The 23,667-nt window shown below is 41.2% G+C and overlaps 1 protein-coding gene across 8 annotated transcripts in view; it reads right to left on the bottom strand.

The window, feature by feature from the left end:
* LOC132388937 (rho guanine nucleotide exchange factor 12-like) overlaps window positions 1-23,667 on the bottom strand; it is a 181,374-nt gene that overhangs the window by 71,494 nt on the left and 86,213 nt on the right. For all 8 annotated transcript variants that reach the window (XM_059961345.1, XM_059961346.1, XM_059961344.1 and 5 more), the window contains 12 exons: window positions 21,819-21,927; window positions 21,531-21,731; window positions 21,082-21,226; window positions 20,819-20,866; window positions 19,011-19,201; window positions 18,294-18,440; window positions 17,354-17,439; window positions 12,507-12,632; window positions 6,259-6,373; window positions 5,705-5,811; window positions 862-939; window positions 667-742 (listed from right to left, as the gene is read on the bottom strand). In XM_059961345.1, coding sequence (XP_059817328.1) covers window positions 667-742; window positions 862-939; window positions 5,705-5,811; window positions 6,259-6,373; window positions 12,507-12,632; window positions 17,354-17,439; window positions 18,294-18,440; window positions 19,011-19,201; window positions 20,819-20,866; window positions 21,082-21,226; window positions 21,531-21,731; window positions 21,819-21,927 — 1,429 coding nt within the window. The remainder of the gene's footprint in view (window positions 1-666; window positions 743-861; window positions 940-5,704; window positions 5,812-6,258; window positions 6,374-12,506; window positions 12,633-17,353; window positions 17,440-18,293; window positions 18,441-19,010; window positions 19,202-20,818; window positions 20,867-21,081; window positions 21,227-21,530; window positions 21,732-21,818; window positions 21,928-23,667) is intronic.

The raw sequence follows: 23,667 nt of genomic DNA, 5'->3' as shown, positions 1-23,667 counted from the left end.
CTTAGACTTTTCATTACAAATTACTTGAAAAAATACAGTACACCTCTGTGTTAAAGGTCACATCCTTACAAGGCCACCTGTATTGTGATTTTCCGCAACACAAACCCTTGACAATAAATTACAAAATTTGTGGTTTCCTTCGCATTTAGCATTTAAAATTCTTTTGTTCAAAATACCGCATATTTCTTAAGTGAAAACACATTCCATATTCTAAATTTTTTGGTAGACATGTGAATTGTGTAAGGGAAAATTTTCATTGCTCAAATATTTGTCATTTGGGAGTGCATGGTATTGATATGCTGTTTCAACCACTAGTTTCTATAATGTTCAATTCCCATATATAGGAAATGAAGAAACATCATGAATAATACTAATAGTTATGGTGTATATTCAAAGGAAAGGTTGATACTTTCTTGATTAGTAGGGGTGTAGATGTCATAGGGAGAAGGCAGGAGATGGGATTTGAGAAGGAAAAATAAAACAGTGTGATAAAATGGTGGAGAGACCATTCACTGATGTGCTGGATGGCTTGATTCTGTTCCTATACCTTATGATCTACTTTTAGAAAATATATAGGTACATGGGATATTAATTCATCAGGAAAGAGTACCCAAATAAAATTCACAGCAGAACATAAAATTATGGATATCTGAGTACTTTGCTCACCAATTGTCTTATCTTTATTCACCCTCCAAGTCAGAGGCCCTTCATGAATCATGATCCGCTTTGTAAGGTCCAAATTCTAAAACAGAGATAATTACAAATTATGCTAAATGCAACATATTTTACTGCAACATTTTAATTATTCATCATAGCTTTAATAATGAAGAAGTCTGATATTTTTTCCATTAACTCACTCACCCTGAACTCCTCAATCTGCGGATAATCTGATTGTTTCAGACTAGACAGATCCAGCCGTCGCTGATAATCTTCCAACCGCTGACATAAGAAAATGAGTATCATAAACTTTCACAAGGAAATATGGGACAAATTTCACAGAAAGCCCTTCAAGCTGCTGATGACCTGAACTGCTACAATTTATATTTTACAAACAGGCTTTGGGTTCCTTGATAAGCAAGAGGATTCTTAATAGAAACATAGAAAACCTACAGCACAGTACAGGCCCTTCGGCCCACAAAGTCGTGACAAGCATGTCCCTAGCTTATAAATTACTAGTCTTACCTATAACTCTCTACAGCCTATTCAACGCACTCACCACTCTCTGAGTAAAAGACTTACCCCTGACATCTTCTCTGTACCTACTCCCCAGCACCTTAAACCTGTGTCCTCTTGTGGCGGCCATTTCAGCCCTGGGGAAAAAGCCTCTGACTATCCACACGATCAATGCCTCTCATCATCTTGTACACCTCTATCTGGTCACCTCTCATCCTCCTTTGCTCCAAGGAGAAAAAGCCAAGTTCACTCAACCTGTTTTCATAAGGCACGCTCCCCAATCCAGGCAACATCCTTGTAAATCTCCTCTGCACCCTTTCTATGGCTTCCATATCCTTCCTGTAGTGAGGCGAGCAGAACTGAGCACAGTACTCCAAGTGGGGTCTGACCAGGGTCCTATATAGCTGCAACGTTACCCCTTGGCTCCTAAATACAATTCCACAATTGATGAAGGCCAATACACCATGTACTTTCTTAACCACAGAGTCAACCTGCACAGCTGCTTTAAGCGTCCTATGGACTTGGACCCCCAAGATCCCTCCTGCTCCCCCATACTACCAAGAGTCTCACCATTAATACTATATTCTGCCATCATATTCGACCTACCAAAATGAACCACTTCACACTTACCTGGGTTGAACTCCATCTGCCACTTCTCAGCCCAGTTTTGCATCCTATTAATGTTCCGCTGTAACCTCTGACAGCACTCCAAATATCCACAACACCCCCAACCTTTGTGTCATCAGCAAACTTACTAACCCATCCCTCCACTTCCTCATCCAAGTCAATTATAAAAATCACAAAGAGTAGGGGTCCCACAACAGATCCCTGAGGCACACCACTGGTCACCGACCTCCATGCAGAACATGACCCGTTTACAACCACTCTTTGCCTTCTGTGGGCAAGCCAGTTCTGGATCCACAAAGCAATGTCCCCTTGGATCCCATGCCTCCTTATTTTCTCAATAAGCCTTCCATGTGGTACCTTATCAAATGCCTTGCTGAAATCCATATACACTACATCTACTGCTCTTCCTTCATCAATGTGTTTAGTCACATCCTCAAAAAATTCAACACAACCTGCCCCTGACAAAGCCATGTTGACTATTCCTAATCATATTATGCCTCTCCAAATGTTCATAAATCCTGCCTCTCAGGATCTTCCCCATCAACTTAACCAACCACTGAGGTAAAACATACTGGTCTATAATTTCCTGGGCTATCTCTACTCCCTTTCTTGAATAAAAGAACAACATCTGCAACCCTCCAATCCTCCGGAACCTCTCCCGTCCTCATTGATGATGTAAAGATCATCGCCAGTGGCTTAGCAATCTCCTCCCTCGCCTCCCACAGTAGCCTGGGGTACATCTCATCCGGTCACAGAGACTCAAGCTTTTCAGTCTGCTGCAAGTCATCCCTACAATCACTAACATCCTTTTCCGTTGTGAATAATGAAGTAAAGTATTCATTAAGTACCTCTGCTATTTCCTCCGGTTCCATACACACTTTCCCATGTCACATTTGATAGGTCCTATTCTTTCTCATCTTATCCTCTTGCACTTCACATACTTGTAGAATGACTTGGGGTTTTCCTTAATCCTGCCCACCAAGGCCTTCTCATGGCCCCTTCTGGCTCTCCTAATTTCCTTCTTAAGCTCTTTCCTAGTAGCCTTATAATCTTCTAGATCCCTAACATTACCCAGCTATCTGAACCTTTTGTAAGATTTTCTTTTCTTCTTGACTAGATTTATTACAGCCTTTGTACACCACAGTTCCTGTACCCTACCATAAATTCCCTGTCTCACTGGAACATACCTATGCAGAACTCCACACAAATATCCCCTGAATATTTGCCACATTTCTTCCATCCTTTTTCCTGAGAACTGTTTCCAATTTAAGGTTCCAATTTCCTGCCTGATAGCCTCATAATTCCCCTTACTCCAATTAAATGCTTTTCTAACTTGTCTGTTTCTCTTTCTCCAATACTATTGTAAAGGAGTTAGAATTATGATCAATATCTCTAAAATGCTCTCCCACTGAGAGATCTGACACCTGACCAGGTTCATTTCCCAATACCACATCAAGCACAGCCTCTCCTCCTGTAGGCTTATCTACAAACTGTGTCAAGAAACATTTCTGAACACACCTAACAAACTCCACCCCATCTAAACCCCTTGCTCTAGGGAGATGCCAATCAATATTGCGGAAATTAAAATGTCCCATCATGACAACTCTGTTATTATTACCCCTTTCCAGGATCTGTTTCCTATCTGCTCCTGAATATCCCTGTTACTATTGGGCAGCCTATAAAAAACACCCAGTAGAGTTATTGACCTCTTCCTGTTCCTAACCTCCACCCACAGAGACTCTGTAGACAATCCCTCTATGGCGTCCACCTTTTCTGCAGCCGTGACACTATCTCTGATCAACAGTGCCACGCCCCCACCTCTTCTGACTTCCTTCCTGTCTTTTCTGAAACATCTAAATCCGGCACTTGAAGTAACCAATCTTGTCCCTGAGCCATCCAAGTCTCTGTAATGGCCACCACATCATATCTTCAAGCTCCAAGTACTGATCCACGCTATAAGCTCATCTTCTTTGTTCACAACACTCCTTGTGTTAAAATAGACACATCTCAAGCCTTCAGTCTGATCGTGTCCCTTCTCTATCACCTTCCTATGTTACGAACTCCGTAACTGGGTCACTTACCAGCAAAGATAGAGGCATCCGTTGGAGTCTGGTGATACTATCTGTAACAGTATTTATTAGTAAAAATACACAAAAATAATATACATCGTCAATATTAAACCTAAAAGTGCGGGTATAATAATAATCAATAAGAAATAAGCTCTATCGTTGTCTAGGGGATAATGAATTGTCCAATGGAAATATAAAGTTCGTTTCAGTTCACATAGGCTGCCGTCGTTTGTTTGTCGCTGTGTTGCAATTGTTGGAGAGAGAGACAGAGATAGAAGAATAACTTGCCGACTTTCCTTGGTACGATCTTGATCCGTATCCGTCCTTTAGCTAGACCGTTCTGTGGAGGACTCGCCACCCAGGCAAGGATGGACACACACAAGCCCCCCACTGGTCTCATACATTTCTCCTGGTGCGTCTAAAGGGGTTGTTCCCCAGATCCCTCTTTTATCCTTACCCACGGGGTCTCGGATGTCAATCAGGTTGGGATGATACAATCCCTGAACCAGACCACTCTGGTTGTCCCCTGAGGGGTTTCAATGAATACTACAGTATTCAATACACAATTCCGTCTCCAAGAGACAATGGCTGTTATCCGTGGTTCTGTTCCGCTTGAGTTAGGAGACATTCCACCTTGTTGTGTATTCTGCATTGTCTATAACAACTGCCTTTGCTGTGATCCTGTGTCTCTCTCTCTCATTTCCTGACATGCTGTGTATCTCTCTCATTTCCTGGGTCCCAGACCCAAAATAATAGTGATCTTGCGATTCTCAAAAGGGGGGGGGACTTGGCACCCTTCAGCCCATCAGAGTTGCTCCACATTTGTAACACCTATCCTCCCTCTCACACTGTCTCCAAGCTTTCTCTATTTGTGAGCTAACCTCCTCTTCTCCAGTCTCTTCAGTTCGGTTCCCACCCCCCCAACAATTCTAGTTTAAACTCTCCCCAGCAGCCTTAGCAAATCTCCCTGCCAGGATATTGGTCCCCCTGGGATTCAAATGTCACACCTGCCCCAAAAGAGGTCCCAATGATCCAGAAATCTGAATCCCTGCCCTCAGCCGTGAATTTATCCTCCACCTCATCCTATTCCTATTCTCACTGTCGCACGGCACAGGCGGTAATCCCGAGATTACTAACTTTGTGGTCCTGCTTCTCAACTTCCTTCCATGTATCTTTTTTTTAGGACCTCCTCCCTTTTCCTACCTAAGTCATTGGTACCAATATGTACCATGACCTCTAGCTATTCTCCCTCCCACTGCAGGTTAGCTTGAATAAGGAATTACTGTTTACTGTCTCAGTTATAACAAGCCTTGGTTATTTTTATTCCCATTCCCTTTGCCTGGTTGAATAAATATTAGTGCCAGTCAATATATAAAACAAGGGCTATCAATAATGTAAAGAAACAGTGAATTAAGCAGTCAATGTAAGTGAAAGAAAAACAGCTGGACACATCCAGTGCCTTTAATAAATCCATTAGCAATCAAAAATATACTTTTATAAAAAACGTATTATCACAAACACATGCAAATGATACAGAGAAATGTTCTTATTTATTTAGCAAAGAAAGAGAAATGAAAGATTTTTTATTCAATAGATCTCCAGCACAAAAAATTACCCACCTTTACAGACTTGACTGTAAACTCCCTGTTTATTGCAGGTCTCTAGTATTTGCAGTATTTTGCTTAGGATGCACTTATCGTACAAATATTTTGTAATCACTTAATATATTACATTCAAAGGGCAAGGATTAATGGATTAATTAGCTTTTCCACAGAAATCACCTTAACACTTTGCAATAAGGACTCATGCACAGAGTTGTAACCTCAAACACTCACCTGTTTATTTTCAGCCTCCTTCACAGCCTGATTCACAAAGTTCAGGATCTGACGGCAGCATTCTGCTGCCTGTTTTACCTTCTTCTTCTCTTCATGCTGTTCTGGACCTAAAAATAAGTCTTGTCTCAGTTAAAGGATTTAATATTTTCTCTGAGAAAAAGGAGCAAATTCAAATGCAAACATTTATAAAATGAAATGAATAGATAGCAATTTTTTTCTACTGTTTTGCTATTTAGCAGAGGATCTCTTCTCAGACATACATAACTAGAAAGTTGTTTTTACATGTTAATGGGCATGACTCCCATCAGTGGAGTCATTTTATTAGCACTTTAGACTCTGCTCAACATTAATATATACTACATACTATTTTCATGCTATCAATGCTTCCCATGTATGTTTTCTCATGATCATAACATGGGGACCAAACTAAAACAAAGTTAAATTGTTATCCCCCATTGCCTTCTCTTCTGCTCATATCATTTTTGGCCTTTTTCCTAATTTTTTTTTAATGATTCCTTGAGTTCTGTATGTGCTTGGACTTAGACTGGTCCTACCTGTATTCTTAGCAATGTTCTCCAGGAGTAATGGGTATTTGGTCAGACGCTGCATCTCAGTTGGGATGATATCCTTAAGTTGTAGTCTCCGGCATTGTGGGTTACTCTGTGCTTCCTGCAAAATATCAGCTCAGAACAGAATTCTTCCTTCTCATGCAACACACTTAGTTTACCTAATAATGTACAACATTCTAAATATGTTCTGTAACCAGACACTGATTCCAACAACATTTGATATTGTGCCATATTTACTAGAAACCGAATTCACAAAGATAAATAATCCTCAGAATATAACTCTCCAACTGTCTGTATACATTAATTGTTCAGTTTTAGATCATGTATACAGTATTGTCGTACATATGTTCTGTACAAAGCTGTTTGAAAAAATCATCAGCACTCACAATGTTCCACAATCGCAAATTTTACACTTCTTTGCCCAATGTAAGGCAGAGGGCTGAAAAATACATAAATAAAACAGAGACAATATCCATTAAGCTTTATTCTGTTTCTAACCTATGGTTAGTGGCACAGCAGCTAGTGTTGCTTCTCCATGACTCCAGAGACTTGGGTTTAGCTGTGATCTTGCCTGCTCTGTTTGTGAAATTTGCATTATTCCAAAGATACAAGTATAACAAACATTTTCTGTATTTTACTCTTCATATAGCTAGGTGCCAAAACAATTCAAGAGGAGTAAATGGTACATCAGAGAGAAGTTGTTAAAGGAATGAAATGAAATAAAGAGGGAATGGAAATTGAATTGTTTGCTAGGAGTCAGGCTAGTCTTGCTGTCCTTTGCAGTAACAAGCATGTAAGAGTATATTTCATGGTTCCAAGATGGTGGCATGACGGCAGTTTGCAGCGGCCACTCCTGAGCTGATTATCTGTTATTTGTGAAGCAGGGTGCCGTGCGCTATCGTAACCGGATGAAAACGGACGTGTGAGCACAGAGGAACATCTGGAAATCTCCAGGAAGACCTTCTTCGTTGCTGCTGCTGCTGTGAGGTCCGGGTCTCTACTGGGAAGAACAGGCCCCCAGTCCTCGGGGTCGTGTTGCCGATGGCTGTGGCGGGGACGTCTCAATACACTTGGCGGACGATGGTGCTCGGAGAAGCTGTGCCAGAGGGGATGGTCAGAGGCTCGGAGGTTCGACGGACTCTGTGATGGTCCGCTGCAATCAGATCACTTTCATTGTGTGCTGTGTCTGCGAGGCTGGATCGGGCGGCACCGTGGAAGTCCATAGCGGGGTATTCCCTTCTGCCACGGCGTGAGAGGACGAGTCTGTCAGGGCCCTGGGGACTTCTGGAAACTGTGTGGTGATTTCTTTTGAACTAATAGTCTTTTGGCATCTTTGGACTATTTTTAATGTGCCCATGGTCTTTTTTTTATCAATTATGCTATTGTTTGCACTGTTGTAACTATGTGTTGTAACTATGTGGTTTTGTACAGGTCTTGTAGCTTTAGTTTTTGGTCTTGTTTGTCTGGTGAAATTGGAGCTCCCTTCCGGGGAATGCGCTAGATGGTAGCGTGATATTAATACGCAGCAGCCTCTCCGGACTCTGGATTGGGGATTGCCAAACATTATGTGGATTTTCTAGTGTAGTCTGTTTTGTCATGTGTTTTTGGAGGAACGTTGTCTCATTTTTTAACTGCATTTCATTTGTGGTTTCTAAATGACAACAAACTGAATCTGGATCTGAATATTTTGGAATGTTATATGGTGCTGGGTAATATTTCCTCTAAATATATTTAAACCACATAGTACATGCTAAACCTAATTAAAGCCAGCATGTATATAACAACACACACAAAATGCTGGTGGAACACCGCAGGCCAGGCAGCATCTATAGGGAGAAGCGCTGTTGACATTTCGGGCCGAGACCCTTCGTCAGGACTAACCGAAAGGAAAGATAGTAAGAGATTTGAAAGTAGTGGGGGGAGGGGGAAATGCAAAATGATAGGAGAAGACCGGAGGGGGTGGAATGAAGCTAAGAGCTGGAAAGGTGATTGGCGAAAGTGATACAGAGCTGGAGAAGGGAAAGGATCATGGGACGGGAGGCCTCAGGAGAAAGAAAGTGGGGGGGGGAGAACTCCACCGATTGTACAACCACCGACTGCGACTCCAGCCTTGAACTCCAGGCTGGGTCTTCACATGCTGCGATTGTGTCTCCCATCTCCCCTTCCCACACCACCACTCTGCAATCCCGTCTCCCCTTCCCCCACCACCACTCTGCAATCTTCCTCTCACCCCAACCCTTCCCTCTCCACTGACACTACCAGCCTCCCTCCCCCCTCTGATCCCATTTCCCTCTGGTGCTCCCCCCCCCTTTCTCCCGAGGCCTCCCGTCCCATGATCCTGGATCCAACTCAACCCCACACACCTGCCCTCTCACTTTATCCTTTGATGTCCTGACCAAAGAGGAAACCATCAACTTCAACCATAAATACACACATGGATTTGGCCTCCACCACAGTCCGTGGCAGAACAACACAGATTTACTACTCTCTGGCTACAAAAAAATCCCTCCTTTCCTCTGTTCTAAAAGGTCACCAGTCAATTATGAGGCTTTGCTCTCTAGTTCTTTGTATCCCTACAATAGGAAACATCCCATCCACAATCACTTTATCTAGTCCTTTCAACTTTCAACAGATTTCAGAAATCCCCCGAGCATTCTTCTAAGTTCCAGTGAGTACAGGCCCAAAGCTGCCAAACACTCCTCATATGTTAACCCCATTCATTCCCACAATCAGCATTGTAAACACTCTCCGGACTCTCTCCAACGACAACACATCCTTTCTGAGATATGGAGCACAAAACTATTGGCAATAGTCTGCTCAAGTGTGAGCAGCTTAGTGTTTTATGAAGTCTCAGAATTATCTCCTTGTTTTTATATTCTATTCCTCTTGAAATAAATGCCAACATTACATCTGCCTTTTTTATCACAGACTCAACCTGTAAATTAACATTCTGGGAGTCTTGCATGAGGACTCCTAAATCCCTTTGCATGTCTGATGTTTGAACCTTCTCCCCATTTAGATACGGTTCCTTTTACCAAACGGCATTATCATACACTTCCCTACACAGTATTCCATCTGGCAATTTTTTGCTATTTTTCCAATTTGTCTAAGTCCTACTGCAATCACGTTGCTTCCTCAGCATAACCTACCCCTCTACCTATCTTTGTATCATCCGCAAACTTTGCCACAAAGCCAATAATTCCATTATCTAAATTACTGACAAACAATGTGAAAAGAAGCGGTCCCAATACTGACCCCTGAGGAACACCACTATTGACTGGCAGCCAACCAGAAAAAGCCCTTCTTATTCCCATTCACTGCCTCCTACCTGTCAGCTATTCCTCTATCCATGCCAGTATCTTTCTAGTAACACCACAGATATTATCTTGTTAAGCAGCCACATGTGTAGCATCTTATCAAATGCCTTCTGAAAATAAAAGTTACTGACATCCACAGCTTCTCCTTTATCCATCTTGCTTGTTACTTCCTTGAAAAACTCTTAACAGATCTGTCCGGCAAGATTTCCCTTTACAGAAGCCATGTTAACTTTGACTTCTTTTATCATTAATCTCCAAGTATCTCAAAACCTCATCCTTAATAATAGACTCCAACACTTTCCCAACCACCTAGGCTAAGTAGCCTATAATTTCCTTTCTTCCAGTCCTCAGAGACCAAGTGATTCTTGATATATCATGACCAATGCATCCATTATCTCTTTAGCAACCTCTCTCAGGACTCTGGGATGTAGTCCATCTGGTCCTGATGACATATCCACCTTCAGACCTTTGAGTTTGCCCAGTACTTTGCCTGATGCTCACAGACCTCTGGCACACTGCTAGCCTCTTCCACAGTAAAGACTGGTGCAAAGTACTCATTAAATTCATCTGCTATTTTTTTAATCCCACACTATAACCTCACCAGCGTCATTTTCCAGTCTGTTATGAACTCTCACCTCCCTTTTACTCTTTGTATAACTGAAAAAACTTTTGGTATCCTGCTTTGTATTATCTGGTAATTTGCATATTTCACCTACAGCTTTTTTTAGTAGTCTTTTGTTAGATTTTAAAAGCTTCCCAATCATCTAACTTAACCACTCATCTTGGCTACTGTATATGCTGTTCCCTTGGCTTTTATGCAGTCCTTAACTTTCCTTGTCAGTTCCCTACTCCTGCCATTTGACAACTTCTTCTTCTGTGGGGCATATCTATCCTATGCTTTGTCCCAGAAACATCAGCCATCCCTGCTCTGCAGTCATCCTCACCACAATCCTCCTCCAATACCAATCCGATTTCCCAAATCCCCTTGCATAATCAAGTCCCCCAATTACAATTATGTTAGTCCCCTTATAACATTCTATTTCCAGCTCCCTTTGCAATCTTAACCCCACATCTTGGCTACTATTAAACATACACTGACTCTCTATCACCTCTTTCTGAAGTTGCAATTCTATCTCTTACCAACAGATCCACACCACCATCTCAGCCTTCCTGCCTATCGTTTCAATACAAAGTATATCCTTTTATATTTAGCTCCCAAATATGGCCTTTTTTCAGCCATGACTCAGTGATTCACCCAATGTCATATCGACCAAACTCTAACTGCGCCATAAGTTTGTCCACCTTATTCCAAATTCTACACACATTTAAATGCAGCACCTTTTGAACATTGAATTTTGCCCCTGTTGTACAATTTAACTGCCTTTGTACCTAATCACTGGCTTGTCCTTCCTTACATTCATGTTACACCCATCATCTACTTGTAAACCTGCTGGTTCATCCTCAGCTCTATCATCCTGATTCCCATCCTTTTGAATATTAGTTATCCCTTATTATTATTATTCCTTTGATCCCCCAAAAGTTCTAGTAAACCTGCCTGCAAGGAAGTTGGACCCCCTCAGATCCAAGTGTAAACTAGTCCTTTTGTCCAGGTTACACCTACCCCAGAAAAGGTACCAATAATCCAGAAATCTGAATCCTTGCCCCCTGCTCCAATTCTTCAGCCATGCATTTATCCATCACCTTATTCTATTCCTATCCTCATTGTTCGGTGGCACAAAATATTACCCTTGAGGTCTTGCTTCTCAGCTTCCTTCCTAACTCTCTGTTTTCAGGATCTCTTTTTTCAATATGTACCATGACTTCTGTCTGCTCACCCTCTCTTTTCAGGATATTGTGGATGTGTCCAGAAACATCTCAGACTCTGGCACCAGAGAGGTAAATTACCAAATGTATTTCATTTTAGTGTCCACAAAATTGCCTATCTATCCCCTTATCTATAGAGTCCCTAATACTGCTCCATCCTCTTCAGTTCCCTACCCTACTGAGCCCCAGGGCTAGTCTCAGTACCTGAGGCACGTTCGCTATGCTTTCCCCAGATAGGTCCTCTCTAATCCCAATATATTCAAAATGAAGTACTTGTTGAAGGGAACGGCCATAGGGGTACTTTTAACATTTCTCCCTTCTTTATCCTGACAGTCACTCATTTATCTGTCTCCTGTTGTCTTAGGGTATCTACCTCCCTGTAGCTCCTGTCTATCAGTTAACATGCTGAAAGGTCATCTAGCTGCAGCTCCATTTCCCCAACTCTGTTTCCAAAGAGCTGTATACACCTGACACAGATGTGACCATCGGGGAGGTTGGGAGTCTCCCCGAAATGTCACATCTAACACCCAGAACTGAACACTGGCTCTGTAGACATACCCCCTATCCTCTCAAGAATTAAATAAGAAATATGGAATGTACACAGCCTAACTCTGCCTGTTCTCACTGAAGCCCTACTCTGCCTCAGACTACTCAGAAGACAACTGCTCCGTTAATGATCACTCTGGTAAACTAAACCTGTGCTGTTTAGTCCTAGCACTGGATCAATCTCAGTAACATTTGGGAGTGGGGCAGAAATGGCATGAAATTATAGTGGTTAGCATAATACTTTTACAGTGCCAACTGTAAGATCAGTTTTATTTCCCTTCGTCTGTAAAGAGTTTTTCCCTATGACTGCTTGGATTTCCTCAGGTGATTCTAGTTTCTTGCTGGCACCTTAAGTGTGATGACCCTTGCACGTTACCCAACACAAAATATTATGCATTTCACTATATTCCATATTTCAATGTATATGTGACAATAAAGTTAATATTATCTTATAATTTCATTACAGTCTTATTTGTTATTCATGTACAAATTTAACAATCATGTAATAATTTGGAAGGAATTCAAGAGTTTGAAGATACATCACACCTGAATAATTGCCTGGAATCTTGAATCTTTCTTCTGTTTTGATTTGATCAGTTCCAAAGCGAAGGGCTGATTGCTGCAGAAAGTAGCTGCAGCTCGTTTAAACTTCTCCTCTTCAGCAGAGCTGAACTGAGAAAGAAACCAGAAATTACTCAGACATAGCTAAAAAGCTCTACTATTGTGCTACTGTGCCTTCTGGTTCATGATAGGGAATCTTTGAGGGGTCAAAGTTATGCCATTCACCACTCTCCAATTTCAGTGATAATACAGATGGTTCTGAAAATCAAAAATGCTGCAGATGATGGAAATCTAAAACATAATCAGAGAAATATGTAAAATATCATGCCATATCTATGGGAAATAAATAAAGCTGCTCCTCTTCAATTATCAATAATGAAACTGGGCCTAATTGATTATGATGATAATTAACCAACTGTAACTATGAATGAAAATCAAGGACAGGTGATTGGGTTTACATCTATTTGAGATAGATATGTGTTGCCTTTATGGCAGTTATTTAGTTTATAATATTTTCGCTTAGTAATTCATTTGTTAGTATTTTCTAGTTAGAATTAGAATTGTTTAAAGTATATTCATTGCCTTTAAAATATATCGGCATGCGATGACGTCACATCCGGTTTCGCCGCATCTTGTGGGAAAATACCGGTTCGGGATAAACGCAAGGGCGGGGCAGACCCGCGCAAGAAGTTGTTTGTAAGCATTAGAAATCACAGTGAGAGCAATGCTGTAAGTTAATAAATAATCGATATGAATTAAAATGTTAACGCCGATCCCATTAAAAGTAATGACGGCCGATAAGGTTTATGTTTTTGTTAGTTAAAGAGTTGCAGATATTTTGTGTTGAAGTGTATTTAAAGCGGTCCATGGCGTAGGTAGATTCTGACTGTATGCTGCACTTTAATGCAATGTAGTTGTAGTTTGTATCAATCTTGTATTGTTTTATCAACAGTTTTCACCATACGTTAATGTGAAGAGTGAACAGTAAATGGTTAATCTTACTGCGATCTGGTTTCATTGACTACGGTTTATCTCAGCGTTTAATTCGGCGTTTCATTACACCCGAGCGAGAACGCTACAGTTAAAAAGCGTTGCTCTCACTGTGATTTCTAATGCTTACAAACAACTTCTTGCGCGGGTCTGCCTCACTAAGGTGTACCCTAAAGGAGCCAAAGACAAGGCCATCAAAGCCTATGTAATTCTGGATGATCAGAGCAATCGCTTACTAGCCAGTCCAGAGTTCTTTAAATTGTTCAACATTGGGAGTGAGCAGTTCCCATATTACCTTAGAACTTGCTCAGGCAACATGGAAACTCATGGAAGGAAGGCAGAAGGCTTCCAGCTCGAGTCCCTGGACGGTAAAGTCGTCATCTGTCTCCCTCCGCTCTTAGGGTGCAATGAAATCTTGAATAACTGCACTGAGATCCCGACACCAAGTGCGGTGCTACACCAGCCACATCTCCGCCACATCGCCAAACACATCCCAGAACTGGATTCAAAAGCAGAAATACTCCTGCTATTAGTAAGAGATGTTCTCCGGGTGCAGAAGGTTAGGCAGCAGGTCAGTGGACCACACGACGCCCCCTTTGCGCAACGCCTGGATCTAGGCTGGGTGGTGATAGGAGGGGTGTGCCCTGGCAATGTACACAAACCGACGGTTAGCACACTCAAGACCAATGTGCTAGAGAGTGGCAGCCATTCAATTTTCCAACCCCGCACAAGCTACATGTGTAATAAGGAAGCATAACAAGGCTTCAACAAACGTAAAGTAACTGACGAGACGCTGGGTCAGTCAGTCTTCGTTCAAACCAAGCATGATAATAAACTTGCTCAATCAGCTCGATGCCATTTTCTTAAAAACAAAGGACACCAAGGTCTTCAGAGATGAAGCAAGTAATGGGGTCGCCCCACTACCTTTCAGAGAACCACGCCAGTGCTTGCCAAACAACAAAGAGCGGTCAAGCGGTTCACGTCCTTACAAAAAATCCTGAAAAGGAAACCTGAGATGCAGCAACGCACCCGATTGACCCACGAGGTACTGTGCACCCTAATGGCAGAGGTCACAGCCATTATAAATGCACGACCACTCCTACCTGTGTCTTCTGACCCGGAAAACCCCTTCCTACTCTCGCCATGAATGCTCATTACGCAGAAGGCAGGAGCTCCCCCTCCACCAGGAGACTTCTCAGACAAGGATTTGTACACAAAGCAATGGAGACAAGTCCAAGCTCTGGCAAATCGATTCTGGTCTCGCTGGAGACAGGAATATCTACCCTTGTTGCAACAGAGACAACAGTGGACAGAACCCTTCAGCAATCTTCAAGTTGGAGACTTAGTCCTGCTCAGGGACAAGCAAATCGCCCGCAACAGCTGGCCAATGGCCAGAATCACTGCTACATTCCCTAGTGAGGATGGACATGTCAGGAAGTCTACCGACCAAGGCAATGTGAAAATTTACCAAAGGCCAGTTACAGAAGTCATTCTACTTCTACCTAATGACTGATTTAGAGACTAAGTTTTGTATTCTGCTCATTGTGACCTTACGAAGGTCAAGCGGGGAGTGTGTTGCCTTTATGGCAGTTATTTAGTTTATAATATTTTCGCTTTGTAATTCATTTGTTAGTATTTTCTAGTTAGAATTAGAATTGTTTAAAGTATATTCATTGCCTGTAAAATATATCGGCATGCGATGACATCACATCTGGTTTCGTCGCGTCTTGTGGGAAAATACCGGTTCGGGATCAACGCAAGGGCGGGGCAGACCCGCGCAAGAAGTTGTTTGTAAGCATTAGAAATCACAGTGAGAGCAATGCTGTAAGTTAATAAATAATCGATATGTTGAATTAAAATGTTAACGCCGATCCCATTAAAAGTAATGATGGCCGATAAGGTTTATGTTTTTGTTAGTTAAAGAGTTGCGGATATTTTGTGTTGAAGTGTATTTAAAGCGGTCCATGGCGTAGGTAGATTCTGACTGTATGCTGCACTTTAATGCAATGTAGTTGTAGTTTACTTTTACAAGTATTTACAATGTAAATGTGATATCAAGAAGGGAACAAATACTGTATCAATCTTGTATTGTTTTATCGACAGTTTTCACCATACGTTAATGTGAAGAGTGAACAGTAAATGGTTAATCTTACTGCGAGCTTGTTTCATTGACTACGGTTTATCTCGGCGTTTAATTTGGCGTTTCATTCCACCCGAGCGAGAATGCTACAAGATATATATTTCATTCCCAAGTATTTGCTGATTCCTGGTACAAACTGGCAAGTCCTACAACAGAACTTTGCAAATGAATGTCATCTGATAAGGTAATGGCCATTCCAGTCTTGAACTCACCTTGACTTTCCTGCCCATTTTCCCATATGCTTAACAACCCCACAAAGTAATAAACTCCATCTTGAACAGATTCAACAATTTGGTCCATAACTCCTCAAGCACAGGCAATTCTAAAGGTTCACAATGCTTTAAGGGAAAAAATTCCTTTTCAAGTGCCTTAGATTGACATTCCTTTATTCTGAAAGCAAATATCCTAGTTCCAGTTTTCCTTTGATGGAAAATGACGGCATTACCTTGCCATCTCCCCTCTTATGCTAATCAAATTACATAGTTCAAAGTTCAAAGTAAAATTTACTATCTGAGTACACACATCACCACATACAGCCTTGGGATTCTTTTTCTTTTGGGCATATTCAGCAAATCTATAAAACAGCAACTGTCAAACAGAATCACTGAACAACAAAATGCAAAGCAAATATAAATAACTAGCAATAAATATTAAGTGTGAAAAAAGAAAACAGAGTCCCTAAAGTGAGATCATTGTTTATGGGAACATCTCAGTAGATCTGCAGTTTTCCTCTTTATTCAAGAGTCTGACGGATGAGGGGTAGTAACTGCATTTGATCCTGGTGGCATGAATCCTGAAATTCTTGAACCTTCTACCTGAAGGCAGCAGTGAGAAGAGCGCATGGGCTTTCTAATCTCCAATTTACACAACTTTTCTTTAAATCCTCTTATACTGAGAATCAAGCTTTTCTGAACCAATTCAAGTATATCCGACCTTAAATAGGAGGCCGTAAATGTACACAGCACTAGAGAAGCATTCTCATCAATACCCAATGCAGTTATGGCAGGGCCTTTCTACTTCTATTATCCATGCTATCTGCAACATCCTACCCCCTTCTCAATTACTAGCTAAACCGAATGGACATACAATTCACATACAACTAGGTTCCTCCATATGGTAGCATTTAAAACTTCTCTCCTCATAAGCAATATTTTAACTTTTCAATTCCTCCTACCAAAGGAATATTTGGGAAGTAATATTGCCTCCCAACATTATACTCCAGAAAAATTTAACCTAATCATTTAGCCTGTCAATGTTTCTGAAGACAATGTGTTCTCTTCACAACCTCTTTTCCTATCTTTGGATCATCAATAAATGTGGTTACATTAAAACTGGTTCATTTATCCAAGTGATCAACGTGGACTGCATCTAGTTAAGGACCCAGCAGCTGCCCTGCTGTCAGGACAATTATAAACTTTGCATTCCTCTTTTCATGCCATTTATTAAGGTAGGCTGGGCTGATAGTACCGACCTGAGGAAGTTGGATAAGACATCTGACATCTGGAAACTCTAACATTTTTTTTAATATCATTATGAGAAGGATTGATTTTTGATCCCAGTTACCTCAAAAATATAATTTTAATGAACGTGCACTGAGGTCGCACAGTAAGTCCCGCATTCTGCAGGTGCCCTACAGGATTTGTCACCGATAAGCATATACATCTACTCATTAATTCCATGCAATTGATACATGGATACTCACCCAGCTTAGCAAGTCCCCTCCAATTTGATCAACTACAAAGGTTTCATTTCTCTTCCAGACTTTTTTCATTTGTTCATTTAATGAAACTGAGGAAAAAAAGATCTATCTTTAGAATTATCACCCAGAGGTAAGTAAATCCACAGCAGCAGATCATGACACACACAGTACAAAAGGTACAAAAGTCCAAAGCTCCAGTGCTGTGATACTTCATTGTAACAGCTGTCAATTAATCTTGGCTACTTCTTTCTAAAATACTCATTTATTCAGTTCTCTTCTGAAAGTTATCTTCTTTCAGTAATATGAGGATGTGCAATCCCAATCAGAAAACTTTGCATAGTCTTTTCCCTATGTCTGAGTAAATTACCTTCAATCAACCTTCTCTAATTAATGACCTTCTATCGCATGAGCTTCTCCTTCGTTAAACCTATTTAACAATGTCAATGGAATTGCCAGTATCTATGGAAAATTCTAGATTCTTCTTTCATTATTTGTCACAAGCTTTTGATCAGAGTTAGCTTTGAGCTGCATATTCTTTGTCTCAATTATTAAGAGCACTGTCCTTGTGTCAGAGCTCCTGCACAAACCAGTAAATGGACTAATGTTGAAATCCAAAAACTACTTTAATAGAGATTTGCAGAATGAGAACAATGTTGGCTAGGCCAATATTCACATCCTTCAATCTTGGACGTATGCTAGGGTAATTTAAAGAGCATTTAAAAAAGAGTGGGCCTGGTGATGTATCTGCCCAAATCATATAACAAATAATAGATTGAAAGACATTATTAAATTTAGGATTTGGCATTAAATCAGGACATCACTATCAAGGCTAGTTATTATCTGTTTGATTGATTCATTCATTCATTCATTCTCCAACTGTTCAGACAGGATCTAAATTACCAACTTCAACAGCAGGCCCCAAAACAACTGTTTCAACAATTACCATGAAGCTGTAGGATTTCATCAAGATTGGAGAATATGTTTTTCACATCAGCTGTGGGTATGCTGCTATCTCGCAACATCCTCTGGTAAAAAATGACATCTAGAACCTTTAGCATTCGAATGTGAGCGCGCTCCGTATGGAAAAGTTCTATACAAAATAACCAAGGAACATGACATAAAATATGTCACTTATGAGAAACAATGAGATTAGAATCTGTACAATAAAATTTCCATATGGATTCTGAAAACTTTACTGAAAGTAAACAAAATACAGGAATGTACTCTGAATATGAACTTTGATACCTTCATGTGTGAAAACAATCATCCTATTCATTTCCTGACTTTAAATCTCCTTAATTCTCACACTTTGTATTCTCATTGAGATTCCCCCAAGCTTTCCATTTTACATAGGATGTTCAATACACTCCTTGTTCTCCTTAAGGGTCCTCCCAATGCTTCCTAAAAAATCTTATTTTTTTACTTACAGACACATAGCACAGTAACAGGTCCTTCTGGCCAAAAACAGCTCACACTCCCAGTTATACCTATGTAACCAACTAACCTACTAACTCACTCATCTTTGGAATGTAGAAGAAAAGCAGAGCACCCCCCCCCCCCCCCCCGACATCTTCCCATTCTCCAAAACCTCCACTTTGGACGTCTATCCCTAATCAAGACAGTCCTCTCTACCCTGACCCTTCACTATCTATTGCCTTACCATTAATAACTTCCTGCCTCTTGATCTCGTGTGGTTTCAGGCCAGACAGGACATCCCGACTAACCAGCTGCTGCCAGTTGGCTGCGTCCAGCTCTGCATCCGACATGTGCATCTGATCTTCCTCCATCTGACTCAGGGAGTGTGTTTGAGAACTAGATTCAGTCCATACTCCATACCCATGCCCATCCACTCTGAAATATATGACCAATATAATACTTAAATTTCATGATCAAAAGTATACAGTGATTGGCCAGAGAAGAGTTGGGATAATGAAGCATCTCAAAATTGGTACCAATTAAGAAACAGAATAACATATTGAGCTGAATGGCTTCTCCTGTGTTTTAGATGTAAAGGATAAACTATTCAAGCCAAGGTACTTGGACTGCCAGCATAGAAAGATTAGATACCTCACCAAACCTTCCTGCAACTTGAAAGAAAAAAAACTTGGAACATTAATTAGCAGATGCCTTGCAGTATTTGCAATACTGATGGCAATATCATAGGAAAAATTCTAACTAAACCAATACACATTATGAAAACGATTTTCATACTATGCTTGTGCTGTCTTTACGACAGTTATTTAGTTTATAATATTTTCGCTTAGTAATTCATTCAATAGTATTTTCTAGTTAGAATTAGAAGTGTTTAAAGTATATTCATTGCATGTAAAATATATCGGCATGCGATGACATCACATCCGGTTTCGCCACGTCTTGTGGGAAAACACCGGTTTGAAATTAGCGCGAGGGTGGGGGCTTACCACGAGGCTCACCACGAGGCTCACCTGAGCAGAAGTTGTTTTGCAGGCATGAGAAATCACAGTGAGAGCAACGCTGTAAGTTAATAGATAATCGATATACTGAACTAAGATGTTAATGCCGATCCTGTTAGAAGTAACGACGGTAGATAATGTTTATGCTTTCGTTAGTTAAAGAGTTGCGGATAGTTTGCATGGAAGTGTATTTAAAGTAGTCAATGGAGCAGGGAAACTCTCCCTGTATACTGCACCTTAGTGTAATGTAGTTATAGTCACCTTTGCAAGTATTTACACTTGAAATGTGATATTAAGGAAGGAACAAATACTGTATCATCTTGTATTGTTTTATCAACAGTTTTCACCATATGTTAATGTGAAGAGTGAACAGTAAATGGTTAATCTTACTGCGATCTGGTTCTTATTAACTGTGGTTTATCTCGACGTTAAATTCGGTGTTCGTCACACGCGAAGGAGAATGTTACAATGCTCATTCTATGTAACAGATCCTATGACAGAACAATGGATGACTGAGCATGTATTTCAGCATGGGATCTATCAACACTTTTACTTCAGTGTTAAAGTGATAAATAGCGGCACCACACTAGTGTTGTATTTCAGTGATAATATTGATAGACTAATGTCTAAGATCTACACCTCAGAGAAATATCTGTATCCAGTAGTATAGTAACTCATTACTACGGTGACAGATCTGTATTAAACTAAATACTCTCAACAGTACTGCACTGCAGCATTATTCAGTTGACAGCTTTGCAACTGCCATTACTACAAAGACATCAATAATGAAACACCAGTTTCCTGGTACTACATGTAAGCTAGTATCAATCAGTTATACACCCTAATTTTGCATAGAACTCTGCCAAGTATTGGTCCTTATTGTTACTCTAAGCAGTTGAAAGGAGATGCGTCAGAAGAGTCAAATTTGCAATGGGCTAAATTCATCATTTCTTTACAGCTGGTGATACTACGGTCACAGAACTATATCCATAATCACATCTTTATATTGCCCATTCAGATTCTTTGAGGCACTCACCGGTAACCTGGTTTAGGAGTACATGGGGGTGTGGTAGTCTCCAGGCTTCTGAAAAAGGAATAGAAAATTAGACAGCAGGAAGCAAGCATCATGATACAAATTGTGGTTCAATTATTTCACACAAAAACATTTAATATAATACAAACAGCCCTATATCTACATTGTTCAACACAACTCATCTCATCTAAAAATGAAATACAGAAGATGTTCATTGTTTTGAGTTCAGCTTCATTTGATCAGATGCATTTTGTTCTGTTACTTACTTCTCTGACTGTCTGTCCTCCTCCATCACCTGATCCAGGCAGGATGGAAGCTCAAACGATGACTTTAGTGAAGAAATGCTGGAATTCCCTATTAATAAATTGTCTGTCAACATCTTCAATGTTGTAGGAAATGCCAAAACAGAGTCTGCAAAGGATATAAGAAATTCGAGGCAGAAAAACTAGGATAATTGTATAAAAGAGTTGCAAACTGGATCAGACAGTTAGAAAAACTGTAAAGACGCGGGGCTGAAGGACATAGAGGATGAAGAAAGAGAGGTAATGAAGAGCATGGATCAGAGACAGGGAAGGAGAAAGTAGAGATCCACACAAGCAATGGCAGAATAACAGAATGAGCAGAGGCAGTGAAACGCAAGACCACAGATATGGTCATGGTGCAAAATTATTCTTTAGTGCTGGATTATATGAATTGCAATGCATTTCTGAGATACCTGCGTCACACTCCAAGATCCCATCATGGACAGTGCTGGCTGTAGTTGGGCCTGGTGAGCCAATCACCATGGGCTGATAGCTTCCCTCATTTCCCTCATTGAAAAACAGAATAGATTTTGATCTCTCGCTGGGGTCAGGGTGAAAAGCTGATCGGATGATTGGTCCTATTTGCCTCTGGTGGAGTAACTTAGCCTTTTCAACTGAACAAAGATGTGACTGATTAGTCTCTAGACACTCTGATCCAAAATTTTAAACAGGATGGCTCTGGACAACTAAGTCGCACTTACTTGCATTACGATCCTGTTTGCTTGAGCGACGGATGGGGTCCAGAATACTCTGGAAACGTTTCTTTTTCTCATCATCTTTCACATTTTCCTTCTCTTTCTTTATACTTGGCTGTTTATATTACAAATTTAAAAGCAGAATATGACCAAAAGCTGAATCAGACACGAATGAAGCAGCAACAATCAATCAATCAGCAAAAGCTATTCAATCTGTTGTCTCTGAAGCAAAATCAAATTTGAAACACTGCCAAGTTCTCTTTTGGACTCACAGAGCAGTAGAATACCTTTATACACTATTCCAAACTGAAACCAAGTAAGAACACTAGCTTTCCTCCACCTGTCAAAAGCAGACACATATAGTAACAAAGTTCCAGCCCTATCCAAAAACAGAATCAAATGCATCTCAAATCCCACCTCAATTAAAAGTTTGGAAAAGGCTGCAACACACACAAAATGCTGGTGGAACGCAGCAGGCCAGGCAGCATCTATAGGGAGAAGTAGAGTTGACATTTCTGGCCGAGACCCTTCGTCAGGACTAACTGAAAGAAAAGATACTAAGAGATTTGAAAGTAGGGGGGAGGGGGAAATGTGAAAAGGTAGGAGAAGACCGGAGGGGGTGGGATGAAGCTAAGAGCTGGAAAGATGATTGACAAAAGGGATACAGAGCTGGCTAAGGGAGAGAATCATGCGACAGGAGGCCTAGGGAGAAAGAAAGGGGGAGGAGAGCACCAGAGAGAGATGGAGAACATGCAAAGAGTGATTGTGAAAGGGGCAGAGAGAGAAAAAAGCGAAAGGAAAAAATAAATAAATAAATGGACAAATGAATAAATGAATGAAGGGGTATGAAGGGGAGGAGAGGCATTAACGGAAGTTAGAGAAGTCAATGTTCATGACATCGGGTTGGAGGCTACCCAGATGGAATATGTGTTGTTCCTCCAACCTCAGTTTGGATTCATTTTGACAGTAGAGGATAGACATATCAGAATGGGAATGGGATGTGGGATTAAAATGTGTGGCCATTGGGAGATCCTGCTTTTTCTGGCGAACTGAGCGTAGGTGTTCAACGAAACGGTCTCTTGGTCAGTGTTGGGTCTCACCAATGTATAAAAGGCCACACCGGGAGCACCGGACACAGTATACCACACCAACCGACTCACAGGTGAAGTGTCGCCTCACCTGGAAAGACTGTCTGGGGTCCTGAATGGTGGTGAGGGAGGAAGTGTAAGGGCAGGTGTAGCACTTGTTCCATTTACAAGGAGAAGTGCCAGGAGGGAGATCGGTGGGAAGGGGTGGGGGGGACGACGAGTGGACAAGGGAGTCGCGTAGGGAGCGATCCCTGCAGAAAGCAGAAAGAGGTGGGGAGGGAAAGATTTGCTTGGTAGTGGGATCCCTTTGGAGGTGGCAGAAGTTATGGAGAATTATACATTGGACCTAGTGGGTGGTAGGTGAGGACAAGGGGAACCCTAACCCGAGTGGAGTGGCGGGTGGATGGGGTGAGGGCAGATGTGCGGGAAATGGGAGAGATGTGTTTGAGAGCAGAGTTGATGGTGGACGAAGGGAAGCCCCTTTGTTTAAAAAAGGAAGACATCTCCTTCGTACTGGAATGAAAAGCCTCATCCTGAGAGCAGATACGGTGGAGACGGAGGAATTGTGAAAAGGGGATAGCCTTTTTGCAAGAGACAGGGTGGGAAGAGGAATAGTCCAGGTAGCTGTGAGAGTCTGTAGGCTTATAGTAGATATCAGTAGATAGGCCATCTCCAGAGATGGAGACAGAAAGATCAAGAAAGGGGAGTGAGGAGTCGGAAATGGACCAGGTAAATTTGAGGGCAGGGTGAAAGTTGGAGGCAAAGTT

The sequence above is a fragment of the Hypanus sabinus genome, unplaced genomic scaffold, assembly GCF_030144855.1.
Source record: "Hypanus sabinus isolate sHypSab1 unplaced genomic scaffold, sHypSab1.hap1 scaffold_437, whole genome shotgun sequence".
Taxonomy (NCBI): domain Eukaryota; kingdom Metazoa; phylum Chordata; class Chondrichthyes; order Myliobatiformes; family Dasyatidae; genus Hypanus; species Hypanus sabinus.
Note: the sequence above shows the minus strand (reverse complement) of the source record. Positions and strands in the feature narration are given on the sequence as shown.